This window comes from Choloepus didactylus, chromosome 2 (genome assembly GCF_015220235.1).
Source record: "Choloepus didactylus isolate mChoDid1 chromosome 2, mChoDid1.pri, whole genome shotgun sequence".
In the NCBI taxonomy this organism is placed as follows: Eukaryota; Metazoa; Chordata; class Mammalia; order Pilosa; family Megalonychidae; genus Choloepus; species Choloepus didactylus.
Genome location: NC_051308.1, coordinates 741508 through 767815, shown reverse-complemented (window position 1 = coordinate 767815; position 26308 = coordinate 741508). Strand labels below are relative to the sequence as shown.

Here is a 26308-nt window from a genome sequence, read left to right as displayed (position 1 = left end):
AAGGTGGAAACAACCCAAGTGTCCAGCAACAGATGAATGGATAAACAAAATGTGGTACCAACACATAATGGAACATTATTCAGCCTTAAAATGGAACGAGTTCTGATACATGCTACAGCAGGGTAAACCTTGAAGACATCATGCTGAGTGAAATAAGTCAGACACAAAAGGACAATATAGCAAGAGTCCACTTATATGAAATAGCTAGAAAAGCAAATTCATAGAGACGTAAAGTAGAATGCAGGTTACCAGAGGCGTGGGGGAGGGGGGAATGGGGAGTTAATGCTTAAAGGGTGTCTTTTGGGGCTGGTGAAAATGTTCTGAAAATAGATAGTGGTGAAGGTTATGCAACATTGTCAGTGCACTTTATATCACAGAATTGTACACTTTAAAAGGTTACAATTGATTTTTGTTATGTAAATTTTACCACAACTTTTTAAAAAAAAGAGTAAGTAATTTGTTCAATGCCATCCAGCTAGAAAGTGGAAGAGCTGATGATGAATCCAGAAATGCCTTATCCCAAAGCTCATGTTCTTTTCTTAAAAATCTTTTTATTGTGGTAACATATACACAACAAATTTTTCCATCTTAACCATTTTCGAATGTACACTTCAAAGGTGCTAATTACATTCACAATGTTGTGCTGCCATCACCATCATCTGAGGCCCTATGTTCTTTTTAAAACATCCCAAACTCAAAAACAACTTCAGGGTGAATGACCAGCCTCTAAGATCAGCGGTGCATCATCCTCCCACCACCTACTTACAACTGCACTTTGTGGGCATCACCTTAACTCATCAAAGACAAAGAAAACCAACCATAAGTAGAACTAGAACTAGAGCACCACTATGTGCACTGCAGGGTTTCATGGGCTAGAAAGAAAAAAATTTAAAGTAAGAGTGGTAGATACAGGATTACCAAGTTTTTATTTTGCCTAGTACAGTCTCCTACCCCAACTATTGATCACTATCACCATCATTTCCCACAAGCAGGGGAAAAACACTTTGATATCAAAAAAGTTCAAGAGACATAAGTTTAGAATAAAGGATTGTCTATGGTATCGCATATATTTTCTTATACACAACAATCATTCAATCGTCCTTATTTTTCTCATTTCTTGGTCTGTCAACACTGGTTTTCACTAAGGCCAAGACAATGGAGGAAACTACACTCCTACCTCACTGGATTGTCTGTCACTTAGCAGTTGGTCAGACTGGTCATAGGAAGCACAGCCATGGGCATAGGAGGCCAGGCCAGGGCACCCAGAGAGGACCGGGCCCCGGGTGAAGCCTGCTGGGGGGTGTCAATCATCCAAGGCAGGCTGGGAGAACGGGGCTGGGGGCGTCTAGGCTGAGGGCCTAAGGCATGGGGAGGTTGGGCTGTGGAGGTCCAGCATGTAGACATGCAGCAGCAGACGGGCCAGCCCAAGGTGCCATGGACCAAATCACACCTAGTCCCCTCTTTCCACTTGGTTCTGTTTATGCTCCCCCTGTCCTCCTCACTGCAGGTCAAAGGTTACTTTGACATCCTTTCTCTGCTCTTTTCTTGTGAATGATGCAGGGCCAGGGGGACCAGCCAAAAAGCCAGTAGTTGGTTGGGTCAGAGGAGGTTACCCCACTGATGGAGGACAAGAAGATTCATCCCAAAAGAAAGGCCTTACCTTGCTCGGAGGGGGTCCGTGGTCATCCAAGTAAGTGGAATTGCCTGGGAAAAGAAGAAGAGAAAGAGGATGAATCAATTTTTTTTTAATCCTCAAATGAATTTAGTGCAAAGTCATTGAAAAACAAGCAGCTATATTACTACTCAGACAACAGTACCAAAGAAAAATGCATGATTAATAGCCAGTTTGGCCAAATTTTGCTCATCTTACCATCCATGGTGAATAGTTTTGACAGGTATAAATGTTCTGTGTACAAGTGTGCATGCACAAGCACACGTACACACACAAACACACATCAAGATTCCTCACCTATTATCTGTTGAGACTGCCTTAGACCCGTGGCTCCCCATCTTTAGCCTGCATCAGAATCACCTGTTGAGCTGCCTGAAATAGTTTGCTTAGGCCCTACCCCTAGAGTTTCTGATTCAGCAGCTCTGAGAATCTGCATTTCTAACAAATTCCCCCAAGTGATGCAGACGCTGCTGGTCCAGGCACCACAGTCTCTGAACTGTTAGTTTTCCTTCCGCTTTTCAGTCTAGCTTGGTTCCAAAGCTTGATTTGTCTTCCTGCATGTGTGTGCATTCTCAGAGTGCATGGTTATTGTTTCCTGATGAATAAAAGAGCTCAGGGTTAGGAAGGGAATTAAAGTTGATTGAGTTTCTTGTATGTATCCAGGTACTCAGCTGAGGGCTTTACAAGTATTCATTCATGTACTTCAAATGCCACAGGTGGCTATGATTATCCTCATTTTACGGAAGAGAGAACAGAGATTGGGGGAATTCTAGTCACTTGCTCAGGGCCAGACAGCTGGTCAACTGCTGGGATAGGGAAAAGGATAGGGACAGGGACAGGGACAGGGACAGGGATAGGGATAGGATACTACTGACCACTGGTTTGTCCAGAGTGTGCTCAGGCACCTGCACATCTGTGAGCTGACCTGGAGTCATCCAACTCAGGCCTGCAAACATCACCAGCTGCTCCATGCTTGATACCATGGGGGAGGCAGTGATGCAGTCAGTATAATCTGAGGCTCCCCTCTAGGAGAGGCAGCTCTCGTCAGTCCAGGAGAAACTGTCTTCACATTAAAGTAAGGATGACCCAACTCACTGACAGAACAAGATGTAGAAAGTACTGGAAACACAAGGATATTTACAGAGAGGGACAAGCAGATTTGGAAATAAAGTGAATTTCCAAGATTGATTGGATGGAGGGTGCTTTTGACAGTGGAGAACAAAAAGGACTTAAGAAACTGGAATAAAAAGAGGAAGCAGAACTTAAGCCAAGGACATTTGAACTGGGGAAGAGTGTTCAAACATAATAAATAAGTTGTTTGGGGCGCACAGATTTTTCCATGCTAAGTCATCATCATTCCTGATCACCTTCCCTCTTTGTGTGAGTCTTCTGACTCATAAATCACTTGATGTCCCCAATGACTGTACTCTAGCCAGCTACTCTGTATGTGTTAAATGGACGATGGAGTCCAATGTTCTTGTATAAGACACACAGATGCAAACACTGGGTATGCTCAGTATTGGGTTGTTTTCAGGAAACTTTTAAAAGTGAACATGATTAATAATTTATTAGATCTGCTATTGTACTGAATTCCATTGGGAACATACATAAACAGGAGGTAAGATTGATATCAGGCTCAATAAATGGGATGCGCATCAAGTAATTCAGGAAAACAGTCACCCAAGTTTAGAAGGATCTTTGGAGATACTTATCCATAAATGTGGTCGGTGTTGGTGCAGAGGTTCCTTTCACTTGGACATGTTTTCCTGGAGGGATGTGAGAAACCAACACACTCCAGCTAGTCTTCCAGGGAGTAATCTCACTGAGCGGAGAGAGCTCAAGTAACAATGGGCTTCTAAACTGCTAAATAAAAACCAAAGCTCCTAAAAACTCTAACATGAATGGTTTAAACATCTGAGGGCTAATTCCACTGCCAGCCTCGGTTCCCACAGACTCCTCGGCCCCTGGCTCCTTTGTCTCCAGGTAGCTCAGCCTGCCCTTCCCTATCTTCCTTATCAGGTTACACAGGCAGTTTCCCTTTCAGGGACATCTTTCTTCTCCTCTTTCCCTGTACCCCAGACATTCTAACCTTTTAGCAACTTTATGGGCTCTGCCTTCTAAATACAGTATTCCTCAAATCAGATCTCTTCTCACTAACTCCTGGGGCCACCCCAAGAGCCCCTTTGTCTCTTCATTTCTTGCTAATCTTCTCCCTACCTCAGACAGCAGCCACAGGGACCTCCTTATCAATCAGATCATGTTACCTGTCTCCTTGAAATCTGTTTCCTAAGAACAAAGCAGTTAACTCTTTACCTCAGTTGACAAGGCCTGCCTAATCCAGGCCCCACCTCCCACCGCTGCAGCCACCAGCTCCTTTCCCTGGTCTCAAGACACAGCACATCAACCTACACTCACCTCTCAGGCTCCTCCTTCCCTCCCTCCCTTTCTTCCATCCTTCCTTCCTTCCTTCATCCCTCCCTCCTTTCCCTTCACTTTCTTAGAGAAGATTTTTGTAATCAGATGTTGTGCCAGTTTGAATGCATTGTGTCCCCCAGAAAATCTTGTGTGGGCAGACCTATCAATGTTAATTAGATTGTAATTCTTTGAGTGTTTCCATGGAGATGCACCTCACCCAACTGTGGGTGATAACTCTGATTGGATAATTTCCATGGAGGTGTGGCCCTGCCCATATTCAGTGTGGGTCTGAATTAAATTACTGGTGCACTATATAAGATCAGACAGAAGGAGCGAGCTTGCTACAGCCAAGAGGGACACTTTGAAGAAAGCACAGGAGCTGCAGATGAGAGACAGTTTGAATACAGCTGTTGAAAGCAGACTTTTGCTCCAGAGAAGCTAAGAGGGGACAAACACCCCAAGAGCAACTGAGAGTGACATTTTGAACAGGAGATGTGGCCTAGAGAGGAACATCCTGGGAGAAAGCCATTTTGAAACCAGAACTCTGGAAAGGACGCCAGCCACGTGCCTTCCCAGCTAACAGAGGTTTTCCGGACACCATTGGCCATCCTCCAGTGAAGGTACCTTATGGCCGATGTGTTACCTTGGACACTTCATGGCCTTAAGACTGTAACTGTGAAACCAAATAAACCCCCTTTCATAAAAGCCAAGCCATCCCTGGTGTTTTGCATTCCAGCAGCTTTAGCAAACTAGAACAGATGACTTGACACGGAGTTCAGTCACCACTCTTTAACACTTCCTTCTGCAAAAGGAAAGGCCCAGGGCTTGTAGGCGCTGGCCCAAGTGCCATGGACCCCATCTCCTCCACCAGCAGCTACCTGCCCCACCTCCAGGGAGAGGAGTCGCCATCAATAGCGGTGCTCCTGTGGTTTATTAGAACACGTTGCAATCAGTGGCCCACTGTGCTGGTTGGAATCTGTTATGTGTCCCATAAAAGACTATTTCTTTTAATCCACTCTAGTGGGGGCAGACCTACTGTAGGTGGGACCTTTTGATTAGATTATTTCCATGGAGATGTGACCCTGCCCGTTCAAGGTGGGTCTTAATTAGTTTACTGGAGTCCTTAAGAGAGCTCAGGAAGAGAGAGAGTTCAGGACTAATAAAGACCCAGATGTTTGGAGATGCAGACAGAAAGACGTTTGGAGAGAAGCTAAGAGATGAAATCCAGAGTCTACCCCGGAGAAGCTAAGAGAGAACCCCCAGACGCTTAGGGAAAAATGCCCTGGAAGAAAGAAGCACAGGAGCTGGGAGAGAGAAGCTAAGACAGAAACCCAGAGGCATTTTGGAGAAAGCCACTGAAACCAGAAGCTAAACCCAGGAAAGAAGGTTCAGCAGAGCCAGCCGTGTGCCTTCCCATGTGACAGAGGAACTCCAGATGCCATTGGCCTCTCCTTATAGAAGGTATCTATCTCTTGATGACTTAATTTGGGCATTTTCCTGGCCTTAGAACTGTAAATTTGTGAACAAATAAACCTCCATTGTAAAAGCCAATCCATGTCTGGTATATTGCATTTTGGCAGCTTTAGCAAACCAGAACACCTACTCACAACAGAGGAACAGAAATGGGGAGAAAAGCTACAGCAATAAAGGCATTTCTTTAGCTGCAAATAGCAACTTTTTCTTTTCCTAGGGTATAAATCTACTATCATTTGATATTTAGGTAGAGCTTTTCATCCTAGGATCTTACACTTTCAGAGTGCCAAGTAAACAGTGCTGTCAGAATTTTTTAAATATGAAGTTGGTAATTGCTTAGCTGCAGAGATCAGAGGATAAGCACTGTCTTCCAAACAAGCTTGGCTGAATGGGCTCTGGAGCATCAAAGAAGCTCCTAGCTCCCCTACCTCATCCAGGAGGATGTGACATTGTGTGCACAAAGATAGGACTAGGCTTCCAGCTTCAGATCTAAATCTGGGGAGGGAAGAGAGGAGGATCCCTCACACACCCCCACCCCCAACGTGGCCCAGAAGGCCTGCTGGGTCTTCTCATTTTTGGAGGCTCATAGAGGCGCATCATTTCATTTCTTCCCAGAAGGTAACCCACACTTTTTTTTTTTTTTTGGTTGTTTTTAATGTTGTTTATTAGCACAGTAACGAATGAAGCTTTCAGTAGTCCACAACATATAACCAATCTACGGAGCAACTCCTGTTCCATCTTAAAGCTAGCAGCTTAAGGTATTTCACTACATCCTGATTCAAACCTTTCATCTTTTCACAATAGAGTAGACTGGCATATAAAATAAAATATATTAACTCTTCATTTCTTGTATGTCGTCTTACAGCCACGTGTCCTTTTATATACATAAAATGACAGTCTTTAAACACTGTTAGATAGCAATGTTCCCCCCCAAGAAAGGAAAAAAATCCCCACCCCTTTTTAAACAAAAAAGTGTGTAGTCTTGGAAGAACTTTACATAAATGGCCATGTGTGTAACCTATACAAAATTAAGCTATTTTAAATTGACATACTATAAGCAGCAGAACCTAAATGTCTGAAGGTCCATTAGGGTTCTGACTCCAGCCTCTTTTCATGTGTCAAGTCCTTCCTTTTGAGCTCAAGAATTACAGCGTCTTGTCAAGCTGGAGAAAAAGGAGAGGCACATATTCCCACATCAATCAGACTCTCAGAAGGGCCAGTCTTCCGGCTGCCCACAAATCACAGCTAGCGCTAGGCAGAGCCAACTTCTTACAGAAATGTAAGCTTGTCTGGGCTGCTGGGGTGGGTGGGTGGAAGGGTGAGGATCTGCACATCACACCAGACTCAAGCTCCCTGCTCCTGCTCTGTATCCCAAAGAGAGTGCTCACATGGCTTACACACACGTGAGTGTTTACAGGACTACACACCAAAACAGAAAAAAACACTAGCAGTTTAACGTGATTTTTTTTAACTATAAAAGTTCTAGGTTTTCAGAAAAATCATGCATAAAATACAGAATTCCCGTTTAACCCCTCTCACACATGCAGTTTTCCCTATTGGTAACAATTGGATTAGTGTAGTGCAATACTATTAATTATGTTCACAATATTGTGCTACCATCACTACAACCATTAAAAAACTTTACCATTACCTCAAACAGAAATTCTGTACCAATTAAGCATTAACTCCCTGTGCCAGTTTGAATGAATTATGTCCCCCAAAATACCATGTTCTTTGATGCAGTCTTGTGGGGGCAGATGTATTAGTGTTGATTAGACAGTAATTCTTTGATTGAGTGTTTCCATGGAGATATGACCCACCCAACTGTAGGTGATAACTCTGGATGATTTCCATGGAGGTACAGCCCCACCCATTCAGCGTGCACCTTGATTAGTTCACTGGAGCCCTATAAAAGCTCAGTCAGAAGGAGTGAGCTTGCTACAGCCAAGAGGGACGCTTGGAAGAACACACAGAGAGCTGAAAGGAAATGAGAGTGACATTTTGAAGAGGAGCTGCAGCTAAGAGAGGACAAAATGCCCCAAGAGCAACATTTTGGAGAACACCATTTGGAAACGTCACCTGGGAGCAAGCAGACGCCATCCACAAGCCTTCCAAGCTAACAGAGGTTTTCCAGACACCAATGGCCATCCTTCAGTGAAGGTACCCCCTTACCTTGGACACTTTATGGCCTTAAAACTGTAGCTTTGTAAACAAATAAACCTCTTTTATAAAAGCTGATCCATTTCTGGTGTTTTGCGAAAAGGCAGCATTAGCAAACCGGAACACTCCCTATGCTGTAACCCACACCAGCCCCTGGTAACCTATATTCTAGTTTCTGAATTTGCTTATTCTAACTATTTCATATTAGTGATATCATATAATATTTGCCCGTTTGCATACAGCTTATTTCACTCAACATGATGTCTTGGAGGCCCATTGATATTGTAGCATGCATGAGAACTTCATTTCTTTTTAGATACATACTTGCATATATCACATTTTGTTTATCCATTCACCTGTTGATGTACACCTGGGTGCTTGATGTTCTGGCTATTGTGAATAAGGTCGCTATGAATACCAGTGGGAAAATTCCATTCAAGGTCCTGCTTTCAATTCTTTGGGGTATATATCTTGAGGTGGGATTCCCAGATCATATGGTAATTCTATACTTTCTGAGGAATGACCAAACTGCCTTCCACAGTGGCTACAGCATTTTACATTCCCACCAACAATGAGCAACTGTCCCTATTTTTCTACATCCTCTCTAACACTTGTTACTTGGTTTTCATTTCCCTATTGGCTAATGATGTTGAGCATCTTTTTCATGTGCTTTTTGGCCATTTGTATATCTTCTTTTGAGAAATGTCTACCCAAATCTTTAGCCCATCTTTTAGGTGGACTGTCTTTTTGTTGTTGAGTTGTAGGATTTCTTTATTATTTTTGGATATTAAACCCTTACCAGGGATATGTAGTTTCCAAATATTTTCTCCCATTCTGTAGGTGGTCTTTTTACTGTTGTGATGAAATCTTTTGATGCACAAAAGTTGTTAATTTTGATGAGGCCAATTTATCTATTTTTTCTTTTATTATTTGCATTTTTGTGTAAAGTCTAAGAAACCATTGTCTAACACAAGTTCCTGAAAATGCTTCCTAGATTTTCTTCAAGTAGTTTTATAGTTTGGGTTCTTATGCTTAGGTCCTTGATCCACTTTGAACTGATCCTTGTATATAGTGTAGGTAAGGGTTCACCTTCATTCTTTTGCCATGGATATGTAGCTTTCCCAGCACCATTTGTTGAAGAGGACTATTCTTTACCAACTGAGTGGACTTGGCACCCCTGTCAAAAATCAAGTGGCCATACATGTGAGGATTTATTTCTAAACTCTCAATTCAATTCCATTGATCTATATGTCAGTACTTGTGCCAGTATCATCCAAACTATTTCATTTAATGTGGCTTTGTAATAAGTTTTATAATTGGGAAATGTGAGCCCTCTAACTTTATTCTTCTTTTTTAAGATGGCTTTGGCTATTCGGGGCCCCTTACCCTTCACTATAAATTGAATTATTAACTGTCACATTTTTCCAAAGAAGGCTGAGGCTGCTGGAAACTTGATTGGGATTGTGTTGAATCTGTAAATTGCTTCAGGTAAAAATATTTAGTCTTCTAATCCATGAACAAGGAGAGTTCTCCTATTTAAGTGTTGTTTTTTTTTTTAATTATTTTAACAATGTTTTGTAGTTTTCCATGTATAAGTCTGTATTAGGGTTCTCTAGGGAAACAGAATCAATGAGAGGTGTCTATGACTATAAAACTTGTCATAGTGACTCATGTAACTGAGGGTATGCACGAGTCCAAATTCTGTAGAGCAGTCAGCAAACTGTCAACTCCAAGGAAGATGTCCGACGAACTCCTCAGGAAATGAACCCGCAACTTCGACAAACTCATCAGGAAATGAACTGGGATCTTCGACGAATGTGTTCGATGAACTCCTCAGGAAAAGAACCAGCAACTTCATTGAACTCCTTAGGAAACGCTTTGCTGGGCAGTCAAAGAAGAAGTGAAGGACCTCTATCTGCCTCGCTTATAAGTCTTCAACTGATTAATTGGATTAAATCCAGCCAATTGCATTCTCTCATTGTGGAAGACACGCCCTTTGGTGAGTCATCAGGCACAGATGCAGTCAATTGACTGATGATTTAATAAACCAGCCTGTTGGTTTATTAACCAGCCACAAACATCCTCACAGCAATTGTTAGGCCAGTGTTTGCTTGACCACACAGCTGGGTACTATCACCTGGCCAAGTTGACATATGAACCTAACCATCACAAAGTCCTTCACATACTTGGTTGAATTTATTCTCACATATTTTATTCTTTTAATTACTATCGTAAATGGAATTTTTTTTCTTCATTTTTTCCTGTTCAGATTGTTCATTACCAGTTTATAGAAACACTACTAATTTTTGTGTACTGATCTTGTATCCCACCACTTTGCTAAATTTGTTCATTATCTCTAGTAGCTTTGTTACGGATTTCTTAGATTTTACATAATCAGGACATGTCATCACAAATAGTGAAGTTTTTTTTTATTAGAGAAGTTGTGGTTTACAGAACAATCATGCATAAAATACAGGATTCCTATATACTACCCTATTATTAATACCTTGCATTGGTGTGGAACATTTGTTACAATTGATGAAAGCACATATTTATAATTCTACTACTAATTATAGCCCACAGTTAACTTAGGGTTCACTGTTTATGTCGTGTAGTTCCATGGATTTAAAAAAAAATTTATTATGTTACCATATGTACAATCTAACATTTCCACTTCTATATGTTACATATATTTCAGTGGTGATAACTGTGTTTATAATATTGTATTACCATAACCACCATCCATTACCAAAACATTTCCATCATTCCAAATAGGAAACCTATACATTTTAAGCCTTAACTTACCATTCCCCGCCCCCACTCCATCCCCTGGTAACCTATATTCTAGATTCTGTCTCTATGAATTTGCTTATTCTAACTGTTTCAAATCACTGAGATCATATAATATTTGTCCTTTTGTGCCTAGTTTATTTCACTCAACATGATGACTTCAAGGTTCATCCATGTTGAAGCATGTATCAGCACATCATTTCATGGCTGAATAATATTCGATTGTATGTATATACTACATTTTATTTACCCATTCATTGGTTGACAGATCCTTGTGTTGCCTCCATCCTTTGGCAATTGTGAATAATGCTATGAACATTGGTGTGCAAAAATATGCTCAAGTCCCTGTTTTCAAATCTTTTGGGTACATACTAATAGGGAAAATTTTACTTCTTCCTTTCCAATTGTGATGCCATTTATTTCTTTTTCTTGCCTAATTGCTCTGGCTAGAACTTCTAGCACAATGTTGATTATAAGTGGTGACAGTAGGTATCCTTGTCTTCTTTCTGATCTTAGAGGGAAAGCTTTCATTCTTTCACTATTGAGTATGTTGTTAGTGGTGAGTTTCTCATATATGCCATTTAATATGTTAGAAAGCTTCCTTCTATTCCTAGTTTTCTAAGTGTTACTATCAAGAAGTGAATTTTGTCAAATGCCTTTTCTGTGTCAGTTGAAAGATCATGCCTTTTTTTCCTTCATTCAGTTACGGTGTTGTATTATATTACTTGATTTGCTTATGTTGAAACTCCCACACATAACTGTGATAAATCCCACTTGATCATGGCATGTATTCATTTAATGTGCCATTGTATTTGGTTTGCTAGTATTTTGCTGAGGTTTTTTTGCATCTATATTCCTAAAGGAAATTGGTCTGTAATTTTCTCTTCTTGTGGTATCTTTATCTCGTTATGGTATTAGGTGATGTTGGCCTCATAAAGTGAGTCAAGAAATGTTCCTCCTCTCAATTTTTGGAAAAGTTTGAGCAGGTTGGTGTTAATTTTTCTTGGAATGTTAGGTAAAATTCACCTGTGAAGCCACTTAGTTGGAAGGTTTTTGATGACTGAGTCAATCTCTTTATTAATCTTTGGTCTGTTTATATCTATTTCTTCTTGAGACACTGTGGGTAGTTTGTATGTTTCTAGGAATTTGAACATTGTATCTAGGTTATTTAATTTACTGAAGTACAGTTGTTCATATTATAATAAAAGGATGCCTATTATTCTTTTATTTTGGGTCAGCAGTAATGTCTCCTTTTTCATTTCTGATTTTAGGTATTTGTATTCTTTCTCTTTCTGTGTCATTCACACTAAAGGTTTGTCAGTTTTATTGATTTTCCAAAGAATCAACTTTTGGTTTTGTTGATTCTATGATTTTTTTATACTCCATTTCATTTATCTCTAATCTAATATTTTTTATTTCCTTCCTTCTTCTCACTTTGGATTTAGTTTGCTCTTCTTTTTCCAGATCATCTAATTGTGAGGGTAGATCTTCAGTTTCAGAGCTTTCTTATTTTTTAATGTAAGCATTTAGAGCTATGAATTCCCCTTCTTAGCTCTGCCTTTGCATCATCCCATATATTTTTTATGTTGTGTTTAGACTTTCATTTGCCTGAAGATATTTTCTGATTTCTCTTGTGATTTATCCTTTGACTCATTGATTGTTTAAGAGTGTGTTGATTAATTTCCACATATTTGTGCATTTTCCAGTTCTACATCTGTTTTTGATTTCCAGCTTGATTCCATTGTGGTTGAAGAAGGTATATTGTATGATTTCAATATTTCTGAATTTATTGAGCCTTGTTTTCTGACCTAACATTTTGTCTATCCTGGAGATTAACCCATGTGCACTACAGAAGAATGTGTATTCTGCTGCTGTTGGGTGAAGTGTTCCATACATGTCTGTTAGATCTAGTTGATTTACAGTATTGTTCAAGTCTTCTATTTCCTTATTGATCTTCTTTCTAGATTGTCTCTCCAGTATACAAAATGGTGTCTTGATGTTTCCTATTAGTGTAGAATTGTCTATTTCTCCTGTCAAGTATGTCAATATTTGCTTTATATATTTTGAGGCTCTTCAATTAGGTATATATAAATTATATAAATATAAATTATATATTTATATTTGTTATGTCTTCTTATTGAATTGTTTCCTCTTTTGGTATATAGTGACATTCTTGACCCCTCATAACAGTGTTTTTTTTTTTACTGAAAGTCTATATTATCTGATATAATATAGCTACCCTAGCTCTCTTTTGGTTACCATTTATATTGCACATTTTTTTCCATCCTTTCATTTTCAACCTATTTGTGTCTTTGAATTTAAAGTGAGTCTTTTGTAACCAGCATATAGTTGGGTCATGCTTTTTTATCCATTCTGCCAGTCTGCCTTTTGATTAAAGAGTTTAATCCATTTACCTTTAAAGTAACTATTGATAATACGCAATTTTCTTCTTCCATTTTGTTATTTGGTCTTTGTAAATCTTATACTTTTTTTGTACCTCAATATTTCCATTGATATCTATTTTCATATTTATTTGAATTTCTGTAGTATTTTGAGTCCCTTTTCATTTCTTGCTGTATATATTTTTCCTATATTTTCTTTGTGGTTACCATGGGCTTATATTTAACATTCTAAATCTATAAAGTCACATTTTATTTGATACCAACTTATCTTCATAGCATGCATAGACACTATTCCTATGTCCCTTGCCCCTCCTTTTTGTTGTGCTTGTTACAAAATATATCTTTCTACACTGAACACCCAAACCATAGATTTTTATCACTTTTTATGCATTTGCATTTTAGAACCTGTAAGAAGTAAAAAGTGGAGTTACCTACCCAAAATTACAGTACAGTAACACTAGCATTTATGAGTACCCTTACGGTTACCTTTACTGGAGGTCTGTATTTCTTTATGACACTTTGATCCACTGACTACTGCCCTTTCTTCTCAGTCTGAAGAACTACCTTCAGCATATTTTTGTGGGACAGGTCTAGCAGTGACAAACTCTCTCAGCTCTTTTTCATCTGGGAATGTCTTAATCGCTCCCTCTTTTTGAAACAGTCTCAGCAGATATACAATTCTTCGTTGGTAACTGTTTTCTTTCAGCAGTTAAATATTTCATCCTATTGCCTTTTTGCCTTCATGGTTTCCTAGGAAAAATTTGTACATAATCTTATTGGGACACCAATAAGATTGTACATAAAATGTTGCTTCTCTCTTGCTTTCAGAATTCTCTCCTTGTCCTTGGCATTCCATAGTTTGACTACTATGTTACCAGAACAAACAAACATTTGTTCATTTGTTTGTTTTTAGTTTATTCTGTTTGGGATTCCTTGGGATTCTTAAATGTGTGTATTGATGTCTTTCATTAAATTTGGTAAGTTTTCTGACATTATTTCTCTGCATATTCCTTTTGCCCCTTTCTCTTTCTTCTTTTTTTGGAGCTCCCATAATATGGCATATATTGGTATACTTGTGTCCCACATGTCTCTTAGGCTCTGTTTGCTTTTTTAATCTTTTTTCTTTCTACTCCTCAGCCAGAATCATTTCAGTTGTCTTGTCTTTAAGGTCACTGACTCTTTCCTCTGCCAGTTCCAATCTGCTGTTCAAACTCTAGGGAAATTTTCATTTCAGCTATTGCCATCTTTAACTCCAGTATTTCTATGTGGTTTCTTTTTAAGACTTCTATCTCTTTGTTGATATTTTCATATTGTTCTTTCCTCATTTTCCTGGTATCCTTTAGTTCTTTTGTTGTGTTTTTTTTTATCTCCTTGATCATACTCAGGATCATTTTTTAAAAGTCTTTGGCCATATGTCCAAAATCTGATGCACTTCGTTAATGGTTTCTCGATTTTTATCTCATTCCTTTGGATGGGCCATCATTTCCTGTCTCTTTTATTGCACACTGCACATTTTAATATTTTAAAGTGCTAACTCTCGGTTTAGTCCCTGAGTTGTCTGTTCCTTAAGTTGTATCCAGCTAGTGATATAACAGAGATTTGCTCAAGTGCCAGTAGATAACAAGAACAAACAAACCAAAGCAAAAAGCACCTTTCACAGTCTTTGCAAATTGGTTCTGCTTTGGTGGATAGTCTCCTTTGGAGTTTAGACATCCAATCAAGAAGATCAGCCCAAGGCAAATGCAAAGTGCAGTTTCTTCTCTATCTTATCTGAACATGTTCAGAGGCTGCTTCTTATCCTGGGCCTGTACTTGCTTGCGGCCCTAAGAATTCCCTGGTTCACAGGAATTCAAAATCCCATTCTACTCCCAATGAAATAGACTTTCTCCCCTCCTAGGTGCTCTATTGTATGATTTAATGCAGGTAATCCTTTGCCCCAGGCTGCTTTGACTTAATTGTTTCTTAAACTTGTTTGCTGTCTGCAAACTTCTCCCCTCAGGACAAATTCTGGGAGTGTGAGCCAGAGACAAGTTTCCTGGTTCAGACTTTCAGGCTTCCACCCAGTAGATTGGCACTGACATATAATACCCTCCATGCACATTCTACTCACCTGCAACGCCTTTAAAAAATGTTGATATTCTGATTTAAATCAGAGAACAAGTCCCAGCTATTTGGTATTTTTTTTTTTTACAGTTTCTTAGGTGATTCTGATGTCTAATGTTGAGAAAGAACCACTTTGCTACAAAATACTGAGGATGTCATACACTGCCCTGAGCCTTGTGATCCTGGAAAACAGTGATGGCAAAGAAAGTCCCACCCTTTCCATTCTGTGAAAAAAACTGTAAAGAACCACCCTTCCCACATGACCTAGATAAGTCTCAGGATGTCTCCCTTTGTTCACCAGACATGGACCTTCCATATTCCCATTCTTTACCTCATAATGATTAGCTGAACTGCTTGGACCCACTGCTTGTTAATCAAACTTTGGTTAAGCTTCTCTCCTTCCCCTGGGACCCCAAACTTTATAGCCCACCCTCAGCCTGAGGCAGTATGCAGCCCCTCCTTAAGGACCCCTCCTGAGAAAAGGCTGGCCTCAGTGTGAAACATTCTCTGCTCTACTATCTGATCATGCAATCTTTTCATCCCACTTCCCCAAACTTCTATGAAAGAAAAGTCTCTTTAGCCTAATCCTTGAGACTCCTGCAGACCTTACTGTCAGGGTGTTCTCCCTATTAAAAAAGTTCTCCCCCCTCTTATCGCAGAAGTCCTTCCCCCCCACCCCAACCCTTTGCCAAAACCCTTTCGAATAAAGTCTTTCCTTACCAAGTCCGGATTTGTTTCTTTTTGTGTTTTTTGTTTTGTTTTGTTTCGTTAATCAGGTTCATATTGACCACATGTCCCCTCCATCACTGCTGGTAGGAAATCATACTACAGGGGTTACATGTCAATGGGAAAGGCTAGTGGAACTGACAGTCCACAGAAGAGCCCCCAGCCAGGGGTGAGGTCAGCCCATGGTTCTGAAGAGGGCCAGGGCTGGCAGAGGGCACCTGCAGGGCAGAGCTTACTCCTTCTACCACCTGGATTGCTCAAACCTTTCTGGAATGCCAAAAAACTTTTCAAGTATAACTTCCAGAGCTTATAATTTCAGAACTTATAGTTCCTGCAAACAGCTCTTAGCATGTACTACTCTGTTGACCCTCCTGTTCATGAGACCATAATCCTCCACTTGCCTGGAGTTTCCCCAGATTTCTCCCACCCACCTCAACAACCAAGGAGACTCCAGCCAGTCCTGGAGATGCTCATGTGGAACTCCCCCCACCCCGTACCACACACACTTTACAGGCACCCATGATCTACAGCAAAGACCCCTTCTGGTCCCAGCCCAGCAAAGTACCCCCACTTTCCAGCCCTGGGTTTAGGATGAGAAGGAGAAGAGCCCGAAACCATGCCCACCTGGATCCAGTAGAAACTACACAACCTGATAAAGAAACTGCTAGAACACTCACACGAAAAAGGACTACTAAATAGAATTATCCAGGTGCCATTTACTTTAAACAGCCACAGTCACTCTTTGTAAGAGGGAGAGGGGAAAGGAGCCCAGGAGAACCATTTAATGGGGTCAGTAAGGTATCACCAATAGAATTCACCACTACTGGTGACAAAGAACAGCAGCAGGGACTCCCAGGCACTAACCACAGGCTCAGAATCTAATGACCTGGGTTCAAATCTTAGTCCTGCCACTCACTGGTTGAGTGACCTTGGAAATATCATGTAATGTCCCTGAAGCTTAACTTCTATATTTGTAACATGAGGATACTAGTAATAGTGCCTGAGAGAGCTGTTGTGAAAATTAAATGAGATGTATGCATAAAGCACCTAGCCCAGTGCCTGCCTGGCACATAGAAGTGCTCAAAAAATGGTACTTCCTTCTCTTATATTACCCAATTTTACCATTTATATTTTTTTAATAATTTTATCTATTATTTGGGAAATGAAAGGGAATCCTAAGGCCAGGGGTAGTTTATCCTATTAATGATGAATATTAATATAAAAAATTTGATATTTTCTATTATTTTCAGATACTGACTCTCCTGATATGGTTTCTAAAATGTACCAATATTTTTTTTTCCCGATTGTTGAAACTACTTTTAGCAATAGCGCAAATGAACTTAGAACCTCAGGAGATATAATTTCTTCTTGGCTCTGAAGGCTTGCATTAGCAGATCTATTTTTGTCTGAATTGGTCCCTGAAGAATAAAAAATGTTTTAATCCTATTTCCTCTTATAGGATCCATAATATGCATTAGTGTCAATGTCAAAAAAAAAGCCACCTCTCCACTGTCAATTTTGAACAAACATTTGCAATCCTTTTCAGTCTTTATTTCACAGGCCTTTTAGAAGCATAATCATAAGCAATTGAAATTCTTTCCCTTTTTTTGATTCTGCAGAAGTCTTTCCACACAGGATTCTGATTACCCACAGCACAATTGGCCACCGCATCTATCCCTGGATTCAGGCTTCTGATAAGAGGCTGCTGGTGAAGGAGTCACTGTTGAATGGAGCGCTGCAGTTCCTGCTTTGTCCCTGCCAAAAAATTATGCTAATGCCACACTTTCCACCATTAACCGTGGGCTGCATTTCTCTAAGAGGCAGCTGTCAGCACACGCAGCCTTTGCTAACAATGGGTAGTTTGTGCACTGAGTAAATGTCTCCAATAGCTCCATTTCTTAATGATTAACACAATCCCCAAAAACACTGTAACAGAGGAAGCTCACTTGCACAGCTTTATTTAAGCTTTAATGAATTTTTCATTTAATTGAAACAAACGGTTCTATTAACTATCAATCCTTAAATATTTTTACAAAATATAGCTTTAAAAGAAATCTCGAATGCTCACTCAACCAGTTAACAGAGGTAAAAAATACCCTAAAAATTCTTTCTTACTCCTAAATGGTAACACTTGGCATTCCAGGAGCTGAAAAAAAATATATCCAAATTAAACAGCAATCAATCATGATTTTAGAAAGTGGCTTCCACTGCTAACTAATTTTAAAAGCATATTAATGCTTTTCTCTTTTTATTCTTGGTTCAAAACAACTCCCTTGTTTTATAATATGCCTTTTTTTTTTAATTTAAAAAATCCTTATTGTGGAAAGCCGCCTCCCGAATCGGGCCTAGCGTATGTGCTGCAGCCTGCTCTAGAGTTACCCCCGCCCATCGAGTGAGCCAAGATGGCGCCTGCATCCTGTTTCCGCATAGTGACGCATGTATCCGCCACCCGCTCCTACCAATCGAAATCCTGTATACGCGATACTAGCCTAGAAGCTTATTGGTTGTTAATTGTGTATAAAAGGTCTTACCCGGACGGGGTAGGGTGAGACAGCCCACTAGGAGCCATACCTGACGGCCACATCGACGCTGCTCTCCCGCGAGGCACTCTGCCCCGCGTGGAAACCTGTAACAGAGAACGCTTATCTAGCTTCAGTAAAAGACTTGCTCTCGCAACCGCCGTGTGGCTCGAGTCGTGACTTCCAGCCAGGTCAGTTTGCGTGGTCTGCATCTCTCTCTCTCTCATCCCTTGTTTCTCCCCTCGCCGGCCGGGGAACAGGGGTCGAGCAGGGCGGCGCCGGACAAGTGGTGGCCCGTACGGGGAACGCTCCTCCTCCTGCCTCGCTCTCGACGGTCCCTCTGTGAGGAGAGCAGCGCTGCGCGTCGAGCTTACGGCGGACTTCCCGCGCCTGATCAACGCGAGAAGGAACCAGGACGCCAGCCGGTGTGGGTTCCGGAGAGGCTGGTGAGAACCGTGACACCGCCCGAGAGTACCAAGGAACTGCTACCTGACGAGTCAGCAAGTCCTCAACCCGAACCATCAGACCCGGTCTCCAGCTCTGCTGATGATGGCGACGACCGACAAGACGATAATAGTAGGACTGACCACCCCGCGGTTGCCCAAAAAGAGGATCGGTAACTCTGTTCTTTGCTCTCCTATAGCAATCCTTCTAATCTGCCTTTTTCTTTTTAGTGGAACTGTGGTAGCGCAGGAGAGTGGTCTTTGGGGCCTGTGGCATCATCCCCCGACCCTGGCCCCATTCTCTGCTGGGTCTCCCGCCTCTCCTGTGTTTTTCACTCGTACCCTGTCTCTAGGTCTCCACCACCTGCCTTCTGACAGAAATAACGAGTACCAATGACACACTGATCCTCTCTTTTGCTAACCTCTCTGTCAAGGTTGTCAACACCACAGTTGCGGCGAATGCTACTTGTGAAACTGGTAATGGCGAGTTAAGTAAGGGAGTCTTGCTTGAATTTCTTAACGTTACAGGGAAGAGCCGCCAGTCTTGTGAAGGGATCTTGAGTAAAAAGGAGACTCAAAGGTGCCTTTTCCTTCCGGGGTTTGCTCCTACAGTCTGCAACCGTTTCAAAGACCCGGATGCCTCGCCGCCCCGCTATCCTAGTGTATCGCCCAAGTTATGTCTGGCTCCCCGTCAAGGCAACCGACTGGGTTGGCCCTGTTTCTCAAGTTGTTTCACTTAACAATATCCCCTTCTCTAAGTCTAGGCGTCCAAGAGGCATACCTTACCCGAGACGTGCTACGCCGCCACAATCAGATGCTGAACTTAAATTTCCAGGCCATTCAGAAACTCCTAGCGGAGATAGATGAACTTGGACTAGAAATAGATGGACTCTGGAGAGTTCTCCAGCAGACGTGTGATACCCGATGGTTATTCGGGAGGCTTTGTGTCACCCCGGTTAGGGTGAACTTGACAGAGGAGCAGCAAGATGTCGCCGAGTGGCTCAAGGACACTTATCTCCCCAACTTCACCAATCTCTCCGGCCAAGTGAAATCCGACCTTCAGGGACTTGAGAACATTAGGAAATTGAAGCCTGTTAGTTTCGACCTTTCCACACTGGGCGAGACTGTAAAAAATCTGTGAGACCAAGTCACCTCTTGGTTCTCTTGGCCCAATTTGACTAATTGGATTCTCTTGATGGTGGGACTATTGGTGGGATTAGTCATTGTTAAATCTTTGCTAGAACGCCTGTTTCAAGCGCGGCAGTACCGTGTTACCACTATGATGGCTATGTCCTCCACCTTTGATACCCCCAACAGCGACCATTCTGATGGCCATACCCCATCCTGGCCGCCTCGGGCGGGGCACTCGGGAGCGAGGTTTGTAGCTAAGCGCGCAGCTGTGTCCCGGGTAAAAGGCGACACCAGTAGTCATAATTTTGTCTCAGGTGGGTCTCTAGGGCAGAGTCCTAGTTGTGGCCAGACTGGACCCTAGCCATTGCACAGAGACACCTAGTGACACCCCCGACTCTGGTTACTGCTGTTCCTGCCCCCGTCGTTGTTCCCCAGTTGTCAGGCAAAGCACTGCAGGGAGAGTCACGTTGCTTCCAGCTTACGGACTCTCCGGTCTCCATATGACGTGAGCATTCTGGTTGGTGCTAGAGGCTCCGCCGCTGGATGGCTGAGGCCTAGTCCAGACTCCCCAAAGCACCAAAGAGGTTGTGAACCATTTGGGTTCATGGGAGCACGCTCATCACTGGAGACACTGGGTCAAAAATAAATAAGAAAGGGGGAGATGTGGAAAGCCGCCTCCCGAATCGGGCCTAGCGTATGCGCTGCAGCCTGCTCTAGAGTTACCCCCGCCCATCGAGTGAGCCAAGATGGCGCCTGCATCCTGTTTCCGCATAGTGACGCATGTATCCGCCACCCGCTCCTACCAATCGAAATCCTGTATACGCGATACTAGCCTAGAAGCTTATTGGTTGTTAATTGTGTATAAAAGGTCTTACCCGGACGGGGTAGGGTGAGACAGCCCACTAGGAGCCATACCTGACGGCCACATCGAGGCTGCTCTCCCGCGAGGCACTCTGCCCCGCGTGGAAACCTGTAACAGAGAATGCTTATCTAGCTTCAGTAAAAGACTTGCTCTCGCAACCGCCGTGTGGCTCGAGTCGTGACTTCCAGCCAGGTCAGTTTGCGTGGTCTGCATCTCTCTCTCTCTCTCATCCCTTGTTTCTCCCCTCGCCGGCCAGGGAACAGGGGTCGAGCGGGGCGGCGCCGGACACCTTATGTACATTTTACTATGTCAAGGGTGAATGTGTAGAAGGAAAATTATAGTTACTTTTGGAATCAAATGATCAGTGCCCTACTACTAAATACCAGCTTAAATGTAAGAGAATTATTTCCAAATCTGCTCAGGAATTCATCATGATCATATTATATCATTTCATGCAGGTAGGAATGGAGTATCAAAGATAGATGGAATCACTTAGGTTTCTGTTCCATTCCATTCCATTTTTCCCCCAAAGTAATTCCCACATACAATACTGAGCCCACCTTGTAACTATAATATGCCTAACAGAAGAAACCACCCCTGAACACCATGCACCTCAAACCATAGCCAGACACGTCCTCTTCTTCCATCAGGACTGAGCACCCGAGGCACCCTGTGAATTGACCCTTTCCATCATATGCTTACTGCCCGAAGCAACCTGATGAGTGTCATGGAAAGCAGACAGATGACAACAACCAAGAAACTGCCCTTTGAGAAACCACCCAAGAGGAGGCCAAAGCAGCAGCAGCAGCAGAAGCAACAGTTTGCACTTCTAAGCACTGCACGCAGCTCTTTACAAGACCTCATCCCATTCAGTTCCCCTGACAGCCCTGTGGGGTAGGACCGACTGTTATTCTCATTTTACAACAGGGGAAATCAAGGTTCCGAAAGGGGATGCGGCTTGCACAACACAGGCAGCTGACTGGCAGCAATGCCTGGACGTCAGCTTGACTCTGGGGCCATTTTGCACACCACAGATTCCAGTCTGGAGACTCAGGGAGCTCTGACATACTGATCCATTTAGCTCTCAGGGCTCCCAGATTGAGTAGTCCAGGGCTACTCAGTGGTGGTCCAAAAGGGTGGAGTCTGAGCTCTGTGTCTCCCAGGCTAGACTCGGAACTCAGGCAGCACGTGACCCACCTGGAGAACCAGGCCTGTGGCTGCTGAAGACGGCCCCTGGCACCCAAGGGGATGCATATGGGTGGCTCACTGGGGTGGGAAGGGGGCAGCTGGCTGGAGCCTGTGTCTCAGGCAACACAGGGCCTCTGGCTATGTCTGTGTTGACTTCTCTGTTTCCAGCTGACGTGTCATTTTATGGATCCCACTCACCATGGGATAACCCCTCAGATGCTCACACTGTAGAGGAGATCATCGTTATATTATAATGCAAGATATTAAAAAGTTAGAATAGATTAGAAATCTATTCACACCATGGCAAGAAATTTCAATATTAACATTCGTCGACAGGAGAAAAGGAAGCTCTGCTTGATTCTTTAAATGTAACTGTGATTGACACACATTTTGGAGGGTTATTGTGGAAGGCAGAACAATGGACACCTATGGTGGTTTGGAGCTGTATGAACCCCCGAAAAACATGTTCTTATACTTAATCCACTCCCATGTGTGTGAACCCATTGTAAGTAGGACTTTTTGAGGAGGTTACTTCAGTTAAAGTGTGGCACACCTCAATCAGGATGGGTCTTAAATCTATTACCAGAGTCCTTAATAAGCAGAATGAAATTCAGACAGACAAAGAGAAAGCCACGTGAAACAAGAAGATGAAATTCAGTGGGACCCAGAAGGAAACAGAGAGGCCAGGAGAGGATACCATGTGACAGAGGAGCCCACGACCAAGGATCATCATCAGCAGGCAGCCCCAGAATGCCACAGTATTTGAGGGGAGAAAGCATCACTTCAATGATGTCTTGGTTTGGACATTTTTTCCTAACCTCAAAACCATGAGCCATTAAATTCCCACTGTTTAAGCCAACCCATTGCATGGTGTTTGCTTTAGCAACCAAGGAAACTCAAACAAACAGATTTTGGTACCAGGAGAATGGGCTGCTGCTATTGCGAATACCAAAAAATCTGGAAACAGCTTTGGAATTTGGCAATGGGTATAGGCTGGAAGAATTGTGAGGTGCTTGATAGAAAAGCTTAGATTGCTTTGAAAAGATTGTTGGTAGAGATATGAATGCTAAAGGTACTTCTGATGAGGCCTTAGAAAGAAACCATGAATGTGTGATGGGAAGCTGGAGGAAAGGCTTGGTTTGGACATTTTTCCTCAACTCAAAACCATGAGCCATTAAATTCCCATTGTTTAAGCTAACCCATTGCATGGTATTTGCTTGAGCAGCTGGTGAAACTAAAACAACTTCCATAACTATCCATACCCGGATTTCCAGAATCCACAAATATGCTACCTTACATTGGCAAAGTGGGCTTAAATTAGGTGTGATTGAATTAAAGATCTTGAGATGGGGAGATTACCGTGGACTAGCCAGCTGGGCTCACTCTAATCACTAGAACCTTAGAAGAGGGAGGCAGGAGGATTGGAATCAGAGGAGATGTGATGACGGAAGTGGAAGTCAGAGTGATGCAAGGAAGAAGCAAGGAGTCAAGAACACAGGAAGCCTCCAGAAACTGGAAAAGATAATGAACAGATTCTCCCCCTGGAGCCTCCAGAAGGAACCAGACCTGCTGACACTTTGATTTTAGCCCAGGAGACCCATTTCAGACTTCTAACCTAAAGAACTGTAAGAGAAGAAATTTGTATTGTATTAAGTCACCAAGTTTACTGCAGCAACAGGAAACTAACACAGCTGTTAAAAATGGTTTTAAGTTTTTTTTATCACTTGTTTATGTGAACAGTCTCTTATCAATGGCAATTCAAGAAATTGTCATATTTGAAGAAATGGTCATTTAAAAGGCTCGATCAGGAACTGCATGAGGCATTTCGAGTTTGAAATTGGTAAAAAGCTCATCACTCTCAATTACAAATTTGAAAAGTTTTTATTTGGAAGTCTTACCCAACTTCAAAATTTAATATCTTCCTGTAGTAGTTTCCTGGCCTCCCAAACAAATACCATACAATAGGTTGGCTTAACAACAGGAATTTATTGACTCACAGTTTCAGAGGTTAGAAGACTTGCTTCCTCCTGGAGTTGGCATCTTCTGGCTGGATGACAATCTTTGGGGTTCCTTGACCTTTTTATCACAAGGCAATACACATGGCGGTATTTTTTTTCTCTCCAGGTTCCACTGACTTCCAGCTTCTGGCTGCTCCCTGTGGCTTCTCTTTCTATGTAACTTTCACTCTGCTTATGAAGGACTCAGGAATCTAGAATAAAGCCCAACCTGATTCAGTTGGGCTACACCTCTTGAAGTAACCTCTTGAAGAGATCTTATGTACAATGGGTTCACAACCACCAGAATGCACCAAGACCAAGAACATGTCCAAACCAGGGTACACAATTCAATGCACCACACTTCCCTAATATTTTATATTTTGTTTTCCTAATAACAATTTAGTAAAAAGAAAATGTAATGAATGTTTTCATCAACCCTTATAGAGACACCCTCCAACCTCATCAGTTTATTTCAGTGTACCATACACCTATTATCATTTTCTAAGAATCCCAAGATTTCAAAAGTTTGCAATACACTACTTTACCTACCAAACACACAGAACATCAGTCAAATAGAGTGCTGTCTTTGAAACAGGTTTCCATCCAACCAAGCTGCCATTGTTCTGAGTAAGTATGGGTCACACACACACAGAAACACACACATCACACATACATACCACTGACTCACCTACACAAACACCATACACACACAGACACATACCACACACCCACATACACATTTACACACTCCACACAACAGACACATGGACATACACACACCACATACATCCACACCCATACCACACACATCCACACCCACCACATACACATACCACACACCCACATACACACCACACTCACAGATAGGCACCACACACACACACACACACACACATATAACCTAAGATCTCAGAACAAGAAAATAACTACAGAGATCCTACAGCTCAACCCCTCAACTTATAAAGGAAAAAACTGAAGCAAAGAGACATTAAGTAACCAGGCCAAGACACATGACTGGTTAGCAGCAAGTCAAGAATAGACTCAGGTCACCAGCGGATCAGCCTATACTCCCAAAATCTTACTCTATGCTATTGGGGACTGTAGATAGTATTTTCAAGCTTATTCACTCACCAAATTCACTAGAAATGCTTATTCACCAGAACTGGGTTTTTGACATTGGATTTTTCTCATATAAATTCATTCTCCAAGGATAAAGATACATTATCATTGAGGGAATTTTTTTAATGTGTTTCAAATACTAAAGACAATTCCCAAACAGAAGACTCACCATGTTCTGAATGGGTTGTGTGAGCTCTTGCAATGGTCAAGCATGTTGCAAAGAAGTAAGACATGTGAATATCAACTTGAGTACTTGCATCAAACACATGCAAGTTGGGTCCTGTACAGACATGTGAGTGAAAATGCTAAACATTTGGGAGGGTGTAAGGGAAACGAGAAGGTGAAATGGGAGTGGGACAGTGAGGAAAGAGAGGCAGGACAGTTACTACTACTTGCTGCTACCACTACGGCCACCCACCCAATATGTATTGAGTGCCTACTGTATGCAGGCACTGGGCAGGGCTTTAGGGAGGCAGACATAAGTAAAAGATACAGTTCCTGTCCCTCTGAAGTTTGCAGCAAAAAACGAAGATAGATATTAAACAAGTGATGATCAAATATGTATTTAGCTATATTTGTGTTGAGTCTTACGAGGATGAAGTGCACAGAGTGATATTAGAAGGAACCACAGAAGCCCCTAAACTCCTGAAAGAGGAGGAGTGAGGGCAAAGAACATTCTAGGCAGACAGCTGGCAGCCTGTGTCAAGGACCAGGTCAGGAACCCAGAGAAACCTGGAGTAGATGTAGCACAGGAGACCTGGACAGAGCAAAGAGGTGGGGCACAGGAGAGGGTGTCTCCAGAGAGGGCAGGTGTGCTGTTCAACGAGGGCAGGACGTCTGTGTCTGCAGGGACTGCAGGATGCCAGTCTATGTTCACGATATCCTTGTATCCTGAAAACCCTATAGTCTCATTTAAAGAGCAAACAGAAGTCATTGCAAAGCTGCAAAGGGGATGGGGTACGTTGTGATGAGCTGCATTTGAATGGAGCTTTAATGTTCCATGCATCATCTCTGCAGCCCCTCCTGCCAGCCCTGGGAGACCAGAGGGACAGAGGCAAGGGTCTCCTTTCTAGGTAAGGGAGCAGAAGCACAGGGCTTGGTAACTGGCCTAAGGTCCCATGGAGGGAGGTGTTAGGGCTGGATGGAGACTAGGGTTTGAGCTCCTGGAACTCTGTAACTGAGAAGTTAGGATTTAAGGTATGATTATAACTACTGAATCATTATACAGATACTCCTTTTTTACTTTCTAGTATATTAGAGTAGACAGACGAAAATACCTGAAATCTCTGAACTGTAATCCAGCTGCCT

The 26308-nt window shown here is 42.2% G+C and overlaps 1 protein-coding gene across 1 annotated transcript in view; it reads right to left on the bottom strand.

The window, feature by feature from the left end:
• Positions 1-26308, bottom strand: part of UST (uronyl 2-sulfotransferase) — a 372714-nt gene that overhangs the window by 227973 nt on the left and 118433 nt on the right. The window contains exon 2 of the mRNA XM_037819198.1: positions 1661-1704. Within this exon, the coding sequence (XP_037675126.1) occupies positions 1661-1704 (44 nt within the window). The remainder of the gene's footprint in view (positions 1-1660; positions 1705-26308) is intronic.